The sequence below is a fragment of the Myiozetetes cayanensis genome, unplaced genomic scaffold (genome assembly GCF_022539395.1).
Source record: "Myiozetetes cayanensis isolate MyiCay16 unplaced genomic scaffold, myiCay2020 scf22, whole genome shotgun sequence".
Classification (NCBI taxonomy): domain Eukaryota; kingdom Metazoa; phylum Chordata; class Aves; order Passeriformes; family Tyrannidae; genus Myiozetetes; species Myiozetetes cayanensis.
This window is the reverse complement of record NW_026087434.1, coordinates 2423917-2439436: the sequence shown is the minus strand read 5'-3', so window position 1 is coordinate 2439436 and position 15520 is coordinate 2423917. Positions and strand designations below refer to the sequence as shown.

Sequence of the window (15520 nt, the reverse complement as noted above, 5' to 3'; positions counted from 1 at the left end):
CTGACAAAATGAGCCAGTGGTAGATGCAGCAGCCCCCTGGGAACCTCTTAACTGCTGCCTGACAGCACTTGTACTTGGTGGTTTTAGGATTCCCTGGAAGGTCTGCAATGCTGTAGGTGGGTTTTGTTTAACTTAAAAGGTTAGTTTAGAATGAGCTTGTAGTAATTGGTTGTGGTGTGGGGTTTTTTTTTTTTGTTGGCTTTTTTCCCCCTTAAGGATGATAAATTATCAACAGAGCTCTCAGCTACTTTTCCCAGGCTGCCAAAAGGCTCAGTGGAATCGTTTCTGAACAGTTAGAGGGAAAAGCTATTAAAGAGAGCTTCAGTAATCCAGTTATTCCTAAACTTTGTTGTTGGGAGGTCAGGGGAAAACTGGAAAATGAAATACCTACAATAACTCTTCCTGCTCTTTTGATCTCCAGGTTCTATTGCATGTCCTCAAAATGCATGGGGGGGGAGGACACCATTTCTTTTTTCCAGGGAATTATGACAACTGAAGTGATTCTAAAGTTATCATTTAAATGGTTTAAAGGAGATGACTTGAGATGGATGCCCCCCTTTGGCAGAATGTTTTCACCAGGCATGGGTGTGTTCCTGAATTGTAAATACAGTTGTGTGTTTCAGAGCAGTTTGATTTTTGGGGTTGATGGTGAGTAAGTGCAGGTGCTCTTTGGTCTGACCAAGCTGAGTCAATGTGTTGTCTCAATGGCAGGCACTGCCTTTGTGAAGTAATATTGCTCTTTTCTCACACACAGTCTTGGTTACAGAACAAATAAGAGGAAAATGCTCTTGGCATCTCTTTATTCAACCCCCTGTCCTCGGATCTGTTTGTGTCCTTCACCAGGACCGGGATCCCCCTGCAGGTCGAGCAAACCAAGGCCATGTGTTCCCCCACCCTCCCAAGGGCAGGACCAACTCCAGAACAGCAGATCACTGCTATTCCACCACAGAGCTGGTGTTTGGGGTGCAAAGATCTGCTGTGGTCACACCAACACCCTGGCCGAGCACAGCAGCTCTCGTTGAGCACCAGCACAGAAGCCCAGTGTGATTCTTGAGGATCTTCTGAAGGGTTTCCCCTCCCAGTCTGCAAGTGTTTGCAGGTGGAAATCACCAGCTGTTAAACCCTGCCACTTGCCCTGCAGGGGTTTTCCCTACCTCTGAGCACGAGTTCAGGGCTGTTTAAGTGTCCAGCTTCGCTCTGTCTGACGCAGGAGCCTGGGGCCGAGTGGTGTCGTTGGCCACCACAGTGGCTTCTCCGTAGGTGTCGATGCACTTCCTCACAGCTTCCAGGATGAGCTGCAGCCGTCTGTCCAAGGCCAGGAGATGGGGCTCGGTGAGGACGGGGGCCAGGGGGTCCTGCAGGAGGGATTCCCTCATCACGTCGCTGAGCCGATACTCGGGCTCGGCCAAGAGCTGGAGCCGCAGTAACGTCGACCTCTTTATTCTGGAAAAAAGGGAATTGGACACCTTAATGCAAACCTCTTGCAGCCTCCCAGGAAAACCCAGCCCCCTGGCAGCAGGGGAAGGAGGGAGGGCAGAGATGGGTGAGGAAACTTAAACATTTTTGGAACAAGATCTTTCCCTTTTGGAAGGAAATGAAATTTTTTGCAGAAACCTTGTCTTCTTCCTTTGTTTTTCCAGGGTGTTTGTATTGCTGATTTCTGTCACCAGAGAGGAAAACATGCTCGAAGTTCTCAGTAGTGAGTGTTTTTCCTCTGAGTCAGAGATGGACCAGCTCCCCACGTTCCTGCAAGGGTGGTGCCATGTCCCCAGGGATGACATTTATGAGATAGGAGCAGAGGGGGAGGTAAATGAAGAGGCATAAATGAGAAAATATCTTCTGTCAAAACCCTGAGGAAACAGAGGAAGTATTTCCTGGAACTGATGTAACTGTGACTTTTCACCTTAAGAGGTACTGAGATTTAAATATGATTTCCCTTTGACAGAAAATGGGATGAAAAGCTACAATCTTGGATCACTTCTGGGAAACTAAGTATTCTGAAATCATTTGTTTAATCCTCAGCAAAAGTGTGTTGACTTCAGCATCTCTTAATCAGTGGGTTTAGTTACTGCTCTTTAAATTTTGAAAACAAAGTGGTCCATGTCTGTGGAACCCTTCAGGTTTTGCTGAGCCAGAATCTTCAGGTGCAAAAAGGTGTGGTCAGATCCATTTTGGGCAGCTCCAGAATTTGCCTCTGTATGGCTGTTGCTTCCCCAGGGCATTGATTGGGAATGTTGATCTGGCTCTCTGCAGCCATAACAGGCTGTGTGCTGTTTGGGAAAGGGTTGTGGCTGTGTCTGTGCCTGGATGAGCAGCCACTGGGCTGTACCAGGTGCTGGGGAGAATCACGGAATTGTTAAGGTTGGAAAAGACCTTTAAGATCATCATGCCCAACCATCAACCCAGCCACCACCATGTTCACTACTAAACCACGTCCTCAAGTGCCACATCCACACGTTCTTTGAACGCTTCCAGGGGTGGTGGCTCCTCCACTTCCCTGGGCAGCCTGTTCCAATGGTTTTAAACCCTTTTCCATGAAATTTTTTTCCTAATATCTACTCAAAATCGGGAGCAGCAGAGCGAGGTGGATGTCTGCACAAGGCAGGGGGAGGGGGACAGTGCCGTGACCAGCTGCACCATCCTCCTGCATTAGCAGTCCTGAAAAAAAATGATCAATTGATCAAGTGTGAAGGCTGGCAACGAGGCTTCAAATCCCAGCTGCGAGGTGCTGCTGCTGCCAGAGGAAGCAGTGCAGGGAGCAGATGTGCAGGAGCATCTGCGTGCTGTCCTCCGAGGCAGCGGGGTGGCCCAGGAGCTGCTGTGGGTAAACACCAGCTGTGTTTGCTCTGCTCCCAGCGGTGACAGGGCTTGGAGGTGGAGAACGGGATAGTCTGACCCCGTGGGGAAAGGCTGATTTAATGCTGCAGCAGTTGCACAACAAGCAGAGCACAGAGAGGAGGGTGAGATGGAAATCCTGCCCCGCTCTGCTCCCACAGGGCGGCTGTGACCCTGTGGCTGTGCTGAACTGCTGAACATTTCACCCACAGCCTTCCAGGGACTTCATTAGGTTAAGCAGGGGCTGTTTCCAAGCCTGTCTGTGCCTTGAGGAGGGTTTTGACCCTTTCAGGGAAAAGACCACTTCATGGCACGGCTGTATTTGTGCCATTCACTGTGGGAGAGGAGATCTGCAGGCTCCAGCGTGAGGGCTCAAGGGCTGGGGTGGGAGCTGTGAAAGGCAGCTAAAAATACCAGACAAATCTGCTGGAATCCAGACTTGGAGAAGAACTCAGCTGGGAAGGAGATGGATGTGTTTAACAGGGAAGTGAGCAGCTGTTCAGCATCCCTGTGGTTCCAGTGCTCCCTCTGTCTGGAGGGGCTGGAGGAGTTTGGTCCTCCTTACATGTACATGGCTTGGCTTTGTGTAGGAGCAAGGAGGTGACTCTGTGGGCTGAGTCCAGGTCAGGGCAGGCTGAAATTTGTGGCCTCTGTGTGCTTACTCAAGTAAACCTCTTGACTCCCTTTCCAAGTGGTTTTGGATGCTCCCCCACTCCAAATGCATTGGTTCTTGCGGGAAATGAGGTTTTGTGTGTCTCCCTCAGGCAGCACGAGTTGCTTTTACGCTGTTCTTGGTCCTGGTTGGTTTATGACAAGGTGCAGCTTGCAGGTTCTCTTACCACTGCCTTTTACAAGGAGAATTAAATTAAGAGCCCGTTTCTGGGAGGTGGATCTGGAAGAATGAGAATGATCTGACCTGTGGATATTACAGTTTGCAGATCAAATTAAAAGGCAGAGTTAATTTTAAACTGCACAAAATAGGAGCTCAGGAGGAGGATTCACTGCGAGCCTGCAATTATAAATGAAAAGGTTCCTTGGAGCAAATAACGGTTCTTAAAATTAGATCCAGTAATAGAGGTGTGTGGGGATAGTGCAGTTATCACCTCAAGGGTGAGATGGAGCAGGTACAGCAAGGAAAGAGGTTACACATCTCCTGAAAAGTAACCCCAGGGAAGAGCAGCTTTTTCTGTCTCTTAAATTTCCCTTTCAGCTGATGATTTATGTGAATTGATAAAGGGGGAAGACAGGGTTCGAATAGTTAAATTTATGAGCTTCCCCTTAATGCCATGGGAAGAGGAAACTTGATTAACTGGAAACCAGGATTTCGGATGGGGATTTCTGTGCTTTCTGATAGCACCTCATGTTGATGGGCTGGGAAATGCTAGGAGACCCTTCTGGAAGGGCTTGATCCAATGGGCAGCGTCGCCTGGTTTATCAGTGAATGCTTTTCCACTTGTATTCCTGTGTTCCAGCATCCAGCCTGCCCCTTGGATGGGATTAGCAGGGTCTTCCCTGCGCTGCTGGATGGAGCCAGGCCTGGGTGACTTCCAGCAGTTCCCATTACAGAGGGAACAGCAGCATTCCTGGGGAGGAAGGTGAAGCCAGCACTTACGTGCAACACTGGGACAGCGGAGCCAGGATGGAGGTTTCATCGTGGGAATGCCGCCCAAAGCTGGGGGTAAAGCAAAGAGCAGAGGGTTTAGTGCCTGCCCAGCCCCTTCCCTCCTCCCCTCCCTCCTCCTGCAGCCTCACCCTCTGGCATTGTCCAGGTGCAGGAGGAATCCATCGTCCCCGAACTTGGTGAACATTTCGTAGTGGTGCCGGTCCATGTTCCCTGGCAAAGGGCAGACAGAGGAACAGTTTCCCTTGCCTGTGACCTGGTGGGTTTCTAAACTATCCTATGCTTTCTTTCAGGTCTACATGAAACATGTGTTTAAGATGCTCACAGCTGCTGCTTTCACCTCGCTGGGGAGTGGGCTGGGGCGAGCCTGGAGGGGTGCCCTGTGGGGAGACAGCAGCCTCTCCAAACTGTCTCTGGGGGAGAAGGGATGGCCTTGGGAAACTCCATGGCATGGGAGAGAGGGCAAGAAGGCTGATGCTGAAGGCCTACATGGAAGCAGTGCCCTTTCCCCCCTTCATACCTATTAGGAAGTCAAAGATGGCCATGTCCACGATGTTGAGCAGCCGGTTGCCCTTGCTGTAGGGGTAGATCTCCCTCACTGTGTTGCAGTAGAGAGGATTCACTTCCCACCTGCAGGAATTGGAGAAGGGGGAGACTCACTCAGTTGCTGCTGCTGATGCGTCCCAGGAGTCCCCCAAAGCCTGGGCTTAAACCTCCCTCCCTGTGCTCGCAGGAGGCTGGAATTCAAACCCAGCCAGTGCCCAGGCTCTGGGAGTCATTAGATGAGTTATGGGCACCCTGAACCTTCCCCTGCCTGCACCATTTCCGTCCTTGTGCCCGTCCCCTCATGCCCCCCGCAGTGCAGATATTATGGGAAGCAGCATCATTTACCCACTTACTCCTCTTTTCCGTCAAACGAGTAGGAGCGGATCCAGGGGTTTGGGATGGAGAGCCGTGGCGCCAGGTTGAGGGAGGGCAGGAAGGCGGAGAGGGACCCTTCCAGGAGGTGAGGGTTCCCACACACCGCGTACTCCGTCTTGCACATGTAGGGGCACTTGGCAAAGAAGCAGACGTTGCTGGCTGGGAGGGGGGAAGAGAAAACGGGGATTTCCAGGAGGCTGTGAGGTGGCCTGGACTGACCCCTTCCTCACTGGGGGACGGTGGCTGTGTATGCTGTGACATAACCACGTCATGGATTGGGAAACTGCCAAATCGTGGGTTCTGTCTGATGGACAGACCTGGTCCCACGCTAAGGGAAAGGTTAGGAAAAGAGGGCAGGCGAATAGATCTGGGAGCTGATTCCAGCTGCAGGCTGGGAGAGGGGCACCTCTGCTGTAACCGTGTCTCTGTGCACCTGTTTCACCCAGGAATTTCATTTCTGCACCACAGCATGAGTCCTGCAGCCCCTGCTGCCTGCAGGTCCTGCCCTTCCTCCCACCACGGACCAGCTGAGGTTGGGCTGAGGTTGGAAGGGACCTTAAAGACCATCTGCATCATCACTTGCCTCACCCCAGCTCGCAGCTGCCCCACCTGGTGAGACGAAGAACACGCTCTGCAGGACCTCGTTCTTGGTGACCTCCAGGATCTCCCTGGTGACGTTGATCCACCTGCCAACCGTGGGCGGCACCCTCCGGAAATCCAGGATCCTGCACGGGGGCACAGTGCAAAGGGGCATTGCTGCACAGTGGGATGGCAGATGCTGCCCTCATCCCTTCTCTCAGGGAACCAGGAGCCTTCAGACCGCTGTACCCATGTGTTGTGGGTTTTTTTGTTTGTTTGTTTGGGGTTTTTTTGTTTGTTTTTTTTTTTCTCCCAGATTCTCTCAAGCAAAAAGCCACTTTGCCCCTCTGGGCCAAAATGTGGCTGAGTTTGGCTTTTGGTATTTTAATTTCTACTGCCTGCAACAATCTGGATGTTCTCCAGGATTCCTGTCTCTCTCCCTAACAGGTCTTGCCTCGGTTTCTCCCATCCCCTTGCACACAGGTGGGGTCCTTCAGGGGCCAGAACAGCCCTTCAGGCCCTTCTACAGTGTTGGGTTTGACACAGAGCAAAGATGTTGGTCCTGGTACAACGTGGCTGAGGAGGCACAGCCCTCTCAGAGCCACTCAAACCCCGCTGATTCCTCTAAAATATTCTTAAAAACCTCAGGGCCTGGGGCAGGAAGGCATTCCTGGCAGAGAGTGGGAAACTGCTGCTGATTGCTGAGTCAGTAACACGGGGTGAACCAGCTAATGCTCTGCTTTGCTCCTTGGGTAATGCCCTCTGCTCCTGGGAATTGGGCACAAAACAGGATTTAGCCTGTTACTTATTGAGCAACGTTTAAAGGAATAAAAAATATTTGCTCTCATCCAGCATCTTTCAGCTCTAAAAACCACAAAGCACTTCAGAAAAGCAGTCTGGCCTCATTTCTGTGGTGGTGGAGCTGCAGAGGGAGCTGCTGGCAGCTGAGTCAAGCAGAGTCACTGTGGTGATGTAGGGGCAGAACTGGGAAGGGAATTCAGCTCCCTTCGTTCCCTTGCTTGGAGTTTGAGCTGCAGGATTTAGTCTAGTCCTGCTTATCCTATAGGAATTGGAGATCCCCATTCACCATCACCATTGGGATCACCTTCCCTTGATGTTCAATACTCATCCCACTGAGGGCAGAAAGGCTGCTGCCCTCATCTTCTGAGAAGGGTGTATTTGATTTTATTAAATACAAACCCTGCTGGAAAGAGCTCTCAGGTTAATTGCTCATTTGCTGAGGGCTTAAAACTGCATCTCTGCAGTTTATCTCCATCCAAAACACACCTTGATTGCTGATTGAGTGTGTGACTCCCTCAGTGGGAGGGCAGTCAGGCTGCGCCCAGAGCTCAGCTTTGCACTTGGACGCAGGGGAGGGATGGTGTGTGTGTGGCTGTGTGACAGCCAGGTGATTGTCTGACCTGTTCCAACCTGTTCTCATGCAGTGGCCAAGACAAAGCTGACCCCTGGGGGGGTCAGGTGACAGCCAGAGCCACCCCATCCCCAAATAACAAATCAGCTCCCTGAGGGTGCAGCGGAGCAGTCCCTTCTCTGGGGCTGAGCAGGGCTCAGCACGGCTTTTCCCGTGCCAAAGCTCTCCGTGGGCAGAGGAGCAGGCCCTGGCAGCAGCAGCAGCAGGAGGAGGAGGAGGCAGGGGCTGTGGCAGGTCCTCACCTGTCCAGGTGGAAGGCGGCGATCTCCGCGTTGTGCCGCTGGAAGTCAACGAAGTAGAAAAAGTCCTCGGGAGTCTCTTCCTCGCGTTTCTGCCTGGGAGGGAGCAGGGGGTGAACCTCACCAAGCTGTTTAAAACTGTTTGAGGTGAGCAGGACCGATGGCTGCTTCTTGGAAACGCTCTTGGGAATCCCAGGAAGAACAAGGTCAGACCCCAGAGCCAGCTGGGGGGGAGGAGGAAACGAGCGGTCCTCAATGGCAAAGCTCTCAGGAGAACAAGTGTCCTTTGAGGTCTGGCATTTGTGAACTGAGAAATGTCCAACACCAACAGCAGTGTGGGAACACTGGTGTTTATCCACGTGTGCTCCTGGGATGGTGTGAGCAGCCAAAAATAATTAAACCTAATTAAACCTGTTGGGCTGTCCAGGTAGCTGAGGGCAGCAGGGGGAAGGTGTGGCAGTGGCGTGGCTGGCCCTGCCAAGGATGCTCCCACCCCTCACTCACTGCAGTGTTCTGGCTCTGCAGGGGGCTCTGATGGTGTCCTTACCTCATGGGCTTGAACATGGCCTTCCCAAAATCCTGGAACCTGAGGACCAGCTTCAGGTGGACCCCGCTGGGCTTCACAACTTGGGGAGGAAACAGGATGTCAACAGCCTGGGAACACCCCAGCTACACCCTCCATCTCAGCTCAGCTTTCCACCCCAGTAAGTGCATCCCATCACCCCTCCCAGCTGCTCCACTCTTTCCAGTTATTTTTCTTCTCCCCCTCTCCCTTGTGCCACAGGGATTTCCTTCCAGCCCCTCTCCCAACAGCCAGTAGAAACCTCCCCAGTAGAAACCAGTGGTGCACCAGTGTCCTGGTACCCACATCGAACAGGCCACTCATGGAAGTGGTGGAATCATCATCCCTGGAAGTGCTCAAAAGACATCTAAATGTGGCACTTGGGGACAGGCTTTAGTGGTGGGCCTTGCAGTGCTGGGGGAGCAGCTGGACTGGATGATTTTAGAAGTCTTTTTAGAAGTCTTTTCCAACCTTAAGGAGTCCATAGTCTGCAATCCCAGCCTCTGCTGGGGGGAGGGGTTTAATGGGAGGGAGAAGGGCCTGGCACTGCCTGGCTTTGCACTTCCCTGGCTGAGGCTGGGATGGAGGAGCTGGGGATGGGGCCATCCGAAGCAATGGGGTGCAGGGGCGAGCCCCAAGTGTCCCACTCACTCTGGCTGCAGTCACAGGCTCCCAGCAGTGCCTTCTCGTCCTGGCTGTAATCTGCAAGGGCAGGAGCAGTGGTGAGACCCCACTGGGCTCCATCCCCAGCTGCAGACCCCCCTCCCAGGCTCCAAAGGTTTGCAGAAGGGACCTGTGGGGGGTTGGAGCCCGCCCAGCCCTGCCCCAGCTCCTGCAGCAGGACGGTGCTCACCGGCACTGATGGTGGGGAACTCCTGCATGTCCCGGAGCAGCCTGTTAACCACGGGGCTGGAGCGGGGGTAGAGCCCATCCCGGCTGATGCCCAGGTGGAACTGCAGCCAGCTGGCTTCTGGCCGCAGCGGCACCGGCGCCGCAGGGGACGTCAGGTTGAGCTCCTCCCTGTAGAGCTTGTGTCTCCTGCAAGAGAGCAGTGACAGGGTGATGAGGATGAGCCAGGGGATGGAAGACCTTGCTGCTCCGAGCCTGGAGTCTGCTGAGAGTGGGGAGGGTGCCAGGAGCAGAGCTGGAGGGACGTGGGGTGGATGAGGACTCTGGGTGACAACCTGAGGGGAAACTGAGGCAGGGAGCAATGACTGGGATGGTCAGAGGTCTCACAAACTGTGCCAACTTCTGCCTCTGTAAAGCCCTGGAAAGCTGCCTCAGGGAAGCACGAGGGACTCTGTTGCCTTTTCCTCATCCTACCAGGACCTGGAGGGCATGACTGGAGCTCAGCTGCATCTCCAGCATCATGAAGAGCTGGTGTGGGATGGATACAGTGCTTTCCAGAGCAACTACAAGCTTCCTCCTGGCCAGGTTTGAGGAGGAGAGGTGATGTGACAGAAGGTAACTTGGGTCTCAACTGCTCAGTGAGGTGTCTGGGAAGCCCAGGAGAACAATGGGGTCTTGTCTGTCCTCAGAGGACAGTCTTTACAGTCATTGCATCTCTGACAGAATTTTTTTCCTGAAGCTGGAGGTCCCAGGAAGGAAAAAAAGTCACTGAGAGCCACAAATTGCAATTCCATGACCAGGTTCACAGCCCTCAGCTTGGTGAGCAGGGATGTGACAAGGCCATCCGGCAGCATCCTCTCTTAAAATCAAGGTCCTACCCACTCCTTTCTTGGCAGGTGGAGCTGGAGGGGCCTCCCAATTTCAGTGATAATCCAAACCCATCTCTGCACTCAGCATTTTCCTCAGCCTCAAGACCTCCGAGGTTGGGACCCCGACTCTGGAACGGAGAGGTCACTCATTCCAGCCGGCAGAGCGACAGTTTCTCATTAACACCGCCCGGGCCGTGCACGGAGCAGCCAGTCCTGACAGAGGGAAAGTTCAGTTTGCACTGAAAGGACACATCTGTGAGAGCAAACAGGAGCTGGGGGATGATAAGGAGTGGGACATTAAGCAAGGCTGGAGAGAGGGAAGTGCCACATGCCTGGCCAGACCTCAGCCAGAGCCTGAGCCCTGGGAAACGCTGCAGCAAGTGAGTGCTGACCATTCACCAAGGCATTTATCATCCAAGGAGCTGGCACTGGTGGCTGGAAAGGGCTCCTGTTGGTGTTTGGTTGTGGGTTTTTTTCCATCATCCTTCTCCATCCAAGCAGGTTAAACAGGGTGATTAGTCCAGTCTACCTGCCAAGCAAGGGATGAACCTTCCGGAGGTGAGGGACGTGTTTCAGTGGTATCCTGGGAAACATCTAGGAACTGGAGAGACAGGTTGTGTGTGCAGGTCACGGGAGCCTGTTCCCTCTCCCAGTTTGTTTGTCTTTCCATGGGGTCAGGTCAGCCACAGCACGAAGTCCACGTGTGCGTGGTCAGAGGGAATGGTGCTGGAGCATTTCCCTCCTGCTCCAGCTCTTTGCTCAGGCTGTCTGCAAAGGAGGCAGAAGCCCCTCTGTGCACAGGGATGTGGCCCTGGAATGCTGTCAGCTCCAGTGGATGTGCCCTGACCCTTCCATGCTGCTGCCTTGCACCAGGTTTCCCGTGGACAGTTCTTTGAGGCACAACCTTAACCCTCACCACAGCCAGGGACAATAAACCCCAGAGTGATGCAGAAGAATGACTCAGGATTTTTCCCTAGGGAGGCTGCCCAAATATTTTACCATATTTGCTCTCCTGCCTCCCATGCACACAGGCTGTTCCCCTGGGGTGGCAGAGAGCAAGGGATTACCAATGGGGAAAAAAATGCAGTGGTTATGCAAGGGGAGGCAGATCCCAGCCCTGCACCCACATGGGCCCTGCCCCGGGTGAGCCAGCCCCTTCCCAGCCTTCAAACCCAAAATACAGCTCCCTCTGCCTCCCTGTTTCCTTCAGGATTCCTGAAATATTTCCCTGTAAAAACAGATCTCTGCAAAAAGGCATAATGATATAAAAACAGGGTTCATTTTTACCCTGCTATAAAATAGCCCCAGGGTTGCCCTGGCTCTCAGCTGGGCTGGAGGGGGGGGCACAGCATGAGGTGACACTGGGCTCAGGCCACCAATGCCATGAGTTTGGGGTTTTGGAGCTGCTCCTTCCAGGATAAAAATAATCTCTGGAGTTTTAAAGGGTTTGGTTGTTTTTTTTTTTTGGTTTTGAAGAGGTGTGGATGGGTTTTTCTTGCTGTTTCCTCCCTGCATCCCCATCAGTCTCTCCAGCTGGTTCTGCATCCTGCAATCAAACTCCAGGTCCTGACTGAAGTGCTGGGGAACAGCACAGAGATGGGCAGCAGCCAGAGAGCTCCGTGGAGGGGGACAAGCACTGCCCTGCTCCCCTTGGCCATGGATATCCAAGCGGGATGTGTCCTGGGGCCACTCCAGGAGCTGGCAGAGTCCCTGTCCAGCTGATGTCCATCTGGCTGCAGAAATGAAGACAGACACGCTGTGCTGGAGATTAAGCTGCAGCTTGTTCCACTCAAGAGGAGCATCCTGCTGCTCCAAAAGCTGCTCTGCCAACAGCCAGACCCACGGGTGATGGAGAAACCCGTGCTGTCACCCTGTCATGCCGGAGGAGAGGATCCACATGGACACTCAGCTCTCACCCTCTCCTACCTGGATATGGAGCTGCTGCTGACTTCACTCTTGAGTCCTCAACAGCAGCAGCAGCTTTGCTAATCCCACGGATTGGGAGGGAAAGCCATGGATTCCTCACTCCCATGAGGACACTGCCCTTGGTCTCGGCAGTGACAGGGATGGCTCCTTCCCTGACCACGCTGGTGAGGACATGGGCTTTGCATGCTCCTGGTGAGGGGAGAATTCCTCCATCCCCCACAGCAAATTGATGGTCTTCTGAAAAGCACCAGCCCTGGCAAGTACCATCTGATTCTCTGTTGGATTTGCAGCACCAATTGTTGCTGGTAGGTTGTTGACTGCTTTGTGTCACCTCGGCCCGTCCGTGCTCCCCGGAGGTTTTACCCACTTGTGAGCATCACATATTTTATTTCAAAGTGACTGAGGAATAATCAATACCCAGCCTCCCTTTCCTTCCTGGAGGAGCAAAGCGAAGTCAGCCAAGGACAAACACGACGTTCCTCCCGGACACATCACAACCAGACCTCGGAGCAGGAGGGAACGGCTTTGTCACAAACACCACGTCGAGACAAAGTGGTAAATCAAATTGGGGAATGCCGACTTCTCACTGAACAGCCAGGGCTGTCCTGCAGGTGAGGTGTGGACATAATGCCAGCCCTGCAGAAAGAGCTCAGCACCAGGTGCTCAGGGCTTCTGATGGTGCAGCCATCAAGCTGTGAGCTGTTCCAGGGATACCCAAACCCACCATCCACGGACTTCAAGTGATGTGATGAAGGATCCAATGTGCTCCAGACTGACTCGAGCCAGGGAAGAGCCTCGTAGGGGTGACCCTGGCTGAGCACACAGGGCAGTTCCAGACCCTGGGCCACGGAGGTCGTTCTTTGTTTCCTTCCATTAACACTTCCCATCATCTCCTCCTGCGAATCTCCCGTGGAGCCAGCACTGGGTGAGTCCCGCAGGAAGAGCAGGGATGGGCACTGAAGTGGAGAAAGTGGGAGCTTGGGAATCCTGCCCACTTGGCTCAGTAGACATCAAACAGGTGGCAGCTGCTCTGGTGCTGGAAACCAAACTTGGGCAGTGGGGAAGTTCCAGGGCAGGGATTCCTGAGGTGGTCCCCAGGAGATGCTGCTGTCCCCTTGCAGTTGTCCTGTCCCTGTCCCATGGAGGGGGCAGTGAGGTGATGCTGTGAGCACTGGGAGCTCTGTGCTCCTTTGTATCCCAGTTTGTGCATGAATGGAACAGCTGTTGAGGTGCAGGGAGGAGCTGGGGGATCCTGGGGAATGCTGGATGTTTCCAGCTTGGTCCCAGCCCTCCTGCAAGGGCGGTTAGATCAGGGGTCCAGGGCCCAGTGGTTGGATCATGCTCATGTGGTCGATGTTCAGAGTTGGTGCTGAAGGTCACTGTCACTGTCCCCCTGCTTTGTGACAGTCCCACCCCAGGAGCAGGAGATGGGGGAAGTTTTCCTGCAGCTGTTGCAGGGGCTGGGAGAGGCAGCAGGAGGAGAACTCTGAGCTGGGGATCCCTTTTCCTGGGAATCTGACAGCAGAGACGGGCAGGAGACACCCCAGGAAGGTGCCCCCCAGCTCTGCCTGTCCATGGGGGGCTGGTTCTTGGGGAGGGGTGTGATGGGGAGGGCAGTGGGGCAGAGAGCCAGGACATGGGGTGCAAGCTCGACTGGGGGTGCCAGGGGACACCCAGGGGATTCCATTGCTATTCCCTGGCACGGAAGGCTTAAGCAGGGGAGGGGTGTGGGGGAGAGCTGCCCTGAAAGGGCAGGGGGTGCCTGGGAAAGGGGTAGCCAGGAGATGCTCATGCAGGAGGTGCCTGGGAAGGGCATACCCAGGAAATGCCCAGGAACGGGGGTGCCTGGGAAAGGGGTGCCCGGGAGATGCCCGGGAAAGGGGTACCCATGCAAGGGGTGCCCGGGAAGGGAGTGCCCAGGAGGTTCCCAAGAAAACGGTGCCCAGGAGATGTCCGGGAAGGGGTTGTCCGCGAAAGGGGTGCTCAGGAGATGCCCGCGCAGGGGGTGCCCGTGCAAGGAGTGCCCAGGAGATGCCCGGGGAGGGGATGCCCGCGCAGAGGGTGCCCGGTGCGGGGGGTGCCGCGGCGGCGGGACGCACCTGTTCCAGCGAGCCGCCTTCCGCCGGTAGTAGCGCAGGGCTTCGCGGGCGCCCAGCAGCGGCTCGGCGGGGCCCGGCGGGGCGGTGCGGTACAGCGGGTGGGCGAAGAGGCGGCGCAGCGCGGGGGCGGCGCGGGCGCGGGGCGGCGGGCGCGGGCCGGGGGTCCCGGCGGGGCGGCGGCGGCAGGGGCAGCCCCCCGGGGACGACGCCCTTTCCCCCGCCAGCTCCCGCCGCGCCCGCGGCCAGAGGTGGAAGTAGAGGTCGGCGGCCAGCAGAGCCCCGAGCAGCAGCAGCACGGCCGGGCGGTCCCGGCGCGGCCCCGGCATGGCCGGTGCGGGAGCTGCGGGACGGGGACGGGGACAGGGACGGGGACAGGGACGGGGACAGCGCCGGGCGCGCCGCCGGCGGCTCCCGGGGCAGAGCGCACGGGGGAGCTCGAGCGGCGGAGCCGGGGGGTGCGGGCACCTCGGGGCGGGGACCGGGCTGGGCTGCTCGGGGCCCGGGGCGGGGGATCGGGGGTTAGGGGGGACGGGAGCGTGGGAGTCGGCTCCGCAGAGGGGGTGACTCCTCCGGGTCGCGGTGCCGGCGAAGGGGATGCGCCCGAGGCGGTGCGGGGACCGAGCCGAGCCGCCCGCCCAGCCGGAGCACCGCCCGGCCGCCCAGCGCAGCCCCCCGGGCAGGTGGAGGGTCCCCCCCCAGCCCTCGGCTCCTCCGGGGGGCTTCGTCCCCTCTCCCGAAAGGTGGAAAGTCCGCCCGGCGGAGCCTTTGGCAGGAGCTGGAGGGCGGCGGGTGTCGCTGCTGCGGGGTCTCGGGGTGGGTGCGGGGATGGGGCGCTCGAACACCCCTGTGTGGCTGCGGGCTGAGCCCCGGAGTGGGGGGGTCTGTGCCCCCACAGCCCTCCCTCTGTGCTCTCCGGCGGATGGTTCAGACGCCGCTTGTGTTTTCTTAATTCCTAAAAAAACGCCCGATATAGTTGAGGAAACTCCTCCCTGCAGTTTGCTGGGAGAGGCTGGGCCGTGGGGATGTGCTTGGGCTGGGACCCACCGGGCTCATCCTGGGGGGATGGAGGACCCGGCTGCGAGCGGGGCGGGGAGCCCGGCGAGGGACAGGTTGGAGAGCACCAGGCCAAGGGAGGGGAACGGAGGAGAAACTGGCTGTAAACAAGGGGAGCGTGACCAGACTAGCCTGGCTCCAGCACCGTGCTGAAGGGAGAACAAAAAATAAACTGCAGAAAAAGTCGATTATGTTTTCAGCTGGCTGGAGCAGGGCTCAGGTCTGCGTGCAGCGCTGCCAGGGGAGGCTCTGGGAAGTGTCCTGGGATCAAGGGCTTGGGACTGTGCAAACGGGGTGAACCTGCTGGCTGGGCATCTGTCCTGGAGCCTGAGAGGGCCCTTTGGTTGAGCAGGGGAGAAAAGATGATCCTGGGCTCAACTGTGGCTGGAGGGACCTAGAGTACATCTGGCCCCTTGGTCTCTTGATCTTTGGAAGTCAGGGGCTGTTCTCGTTTAGGAATGCAATTTCAAAATTCCTTCATCTTTTGATATTTGGGTTTCAGGTTTTTGGGGTTTGCTCTAAACTTTTTTTTTCC

General features: G+C 55.7%; 1 protein-coding gene across 1 annotated transcript; it reads right to left on the bottom strand.

Moving 5' to 3' along the window:
- Positions 1-772: 772 nt before the first annotated feature.
- On the bottom strand, positions 773-14282 carry FAM20A (FAM20A golgi associated secretory pathway pseudokinase). The gene is made up of 11 exons (XM_050319096.1): positions 13933-14282; positions 9043-9227; positions 8841-8891; positions 8175-8253; positions 7631-7723; positions 5987-6102; positions 5356-5536; positions 4977-5086; positions 4588-4669; positions 4448-4507; positions 773-1443 (listed from the first exon to the last, which is right to left on the bottom strand). The coding sequence occupies exons 1-11, from the start codon at positions 14256-14258 to the stop codon at positions 1179-1181; spliced, it is 1548 nt and encodes a 515-aa protein (XP_050175053.1). The 5' UTR covers positions 14259-14282; the 3' UTR covers positions 773-1178.
- Positions 14283-15520: the final 1238 nt, after the last annotated feature.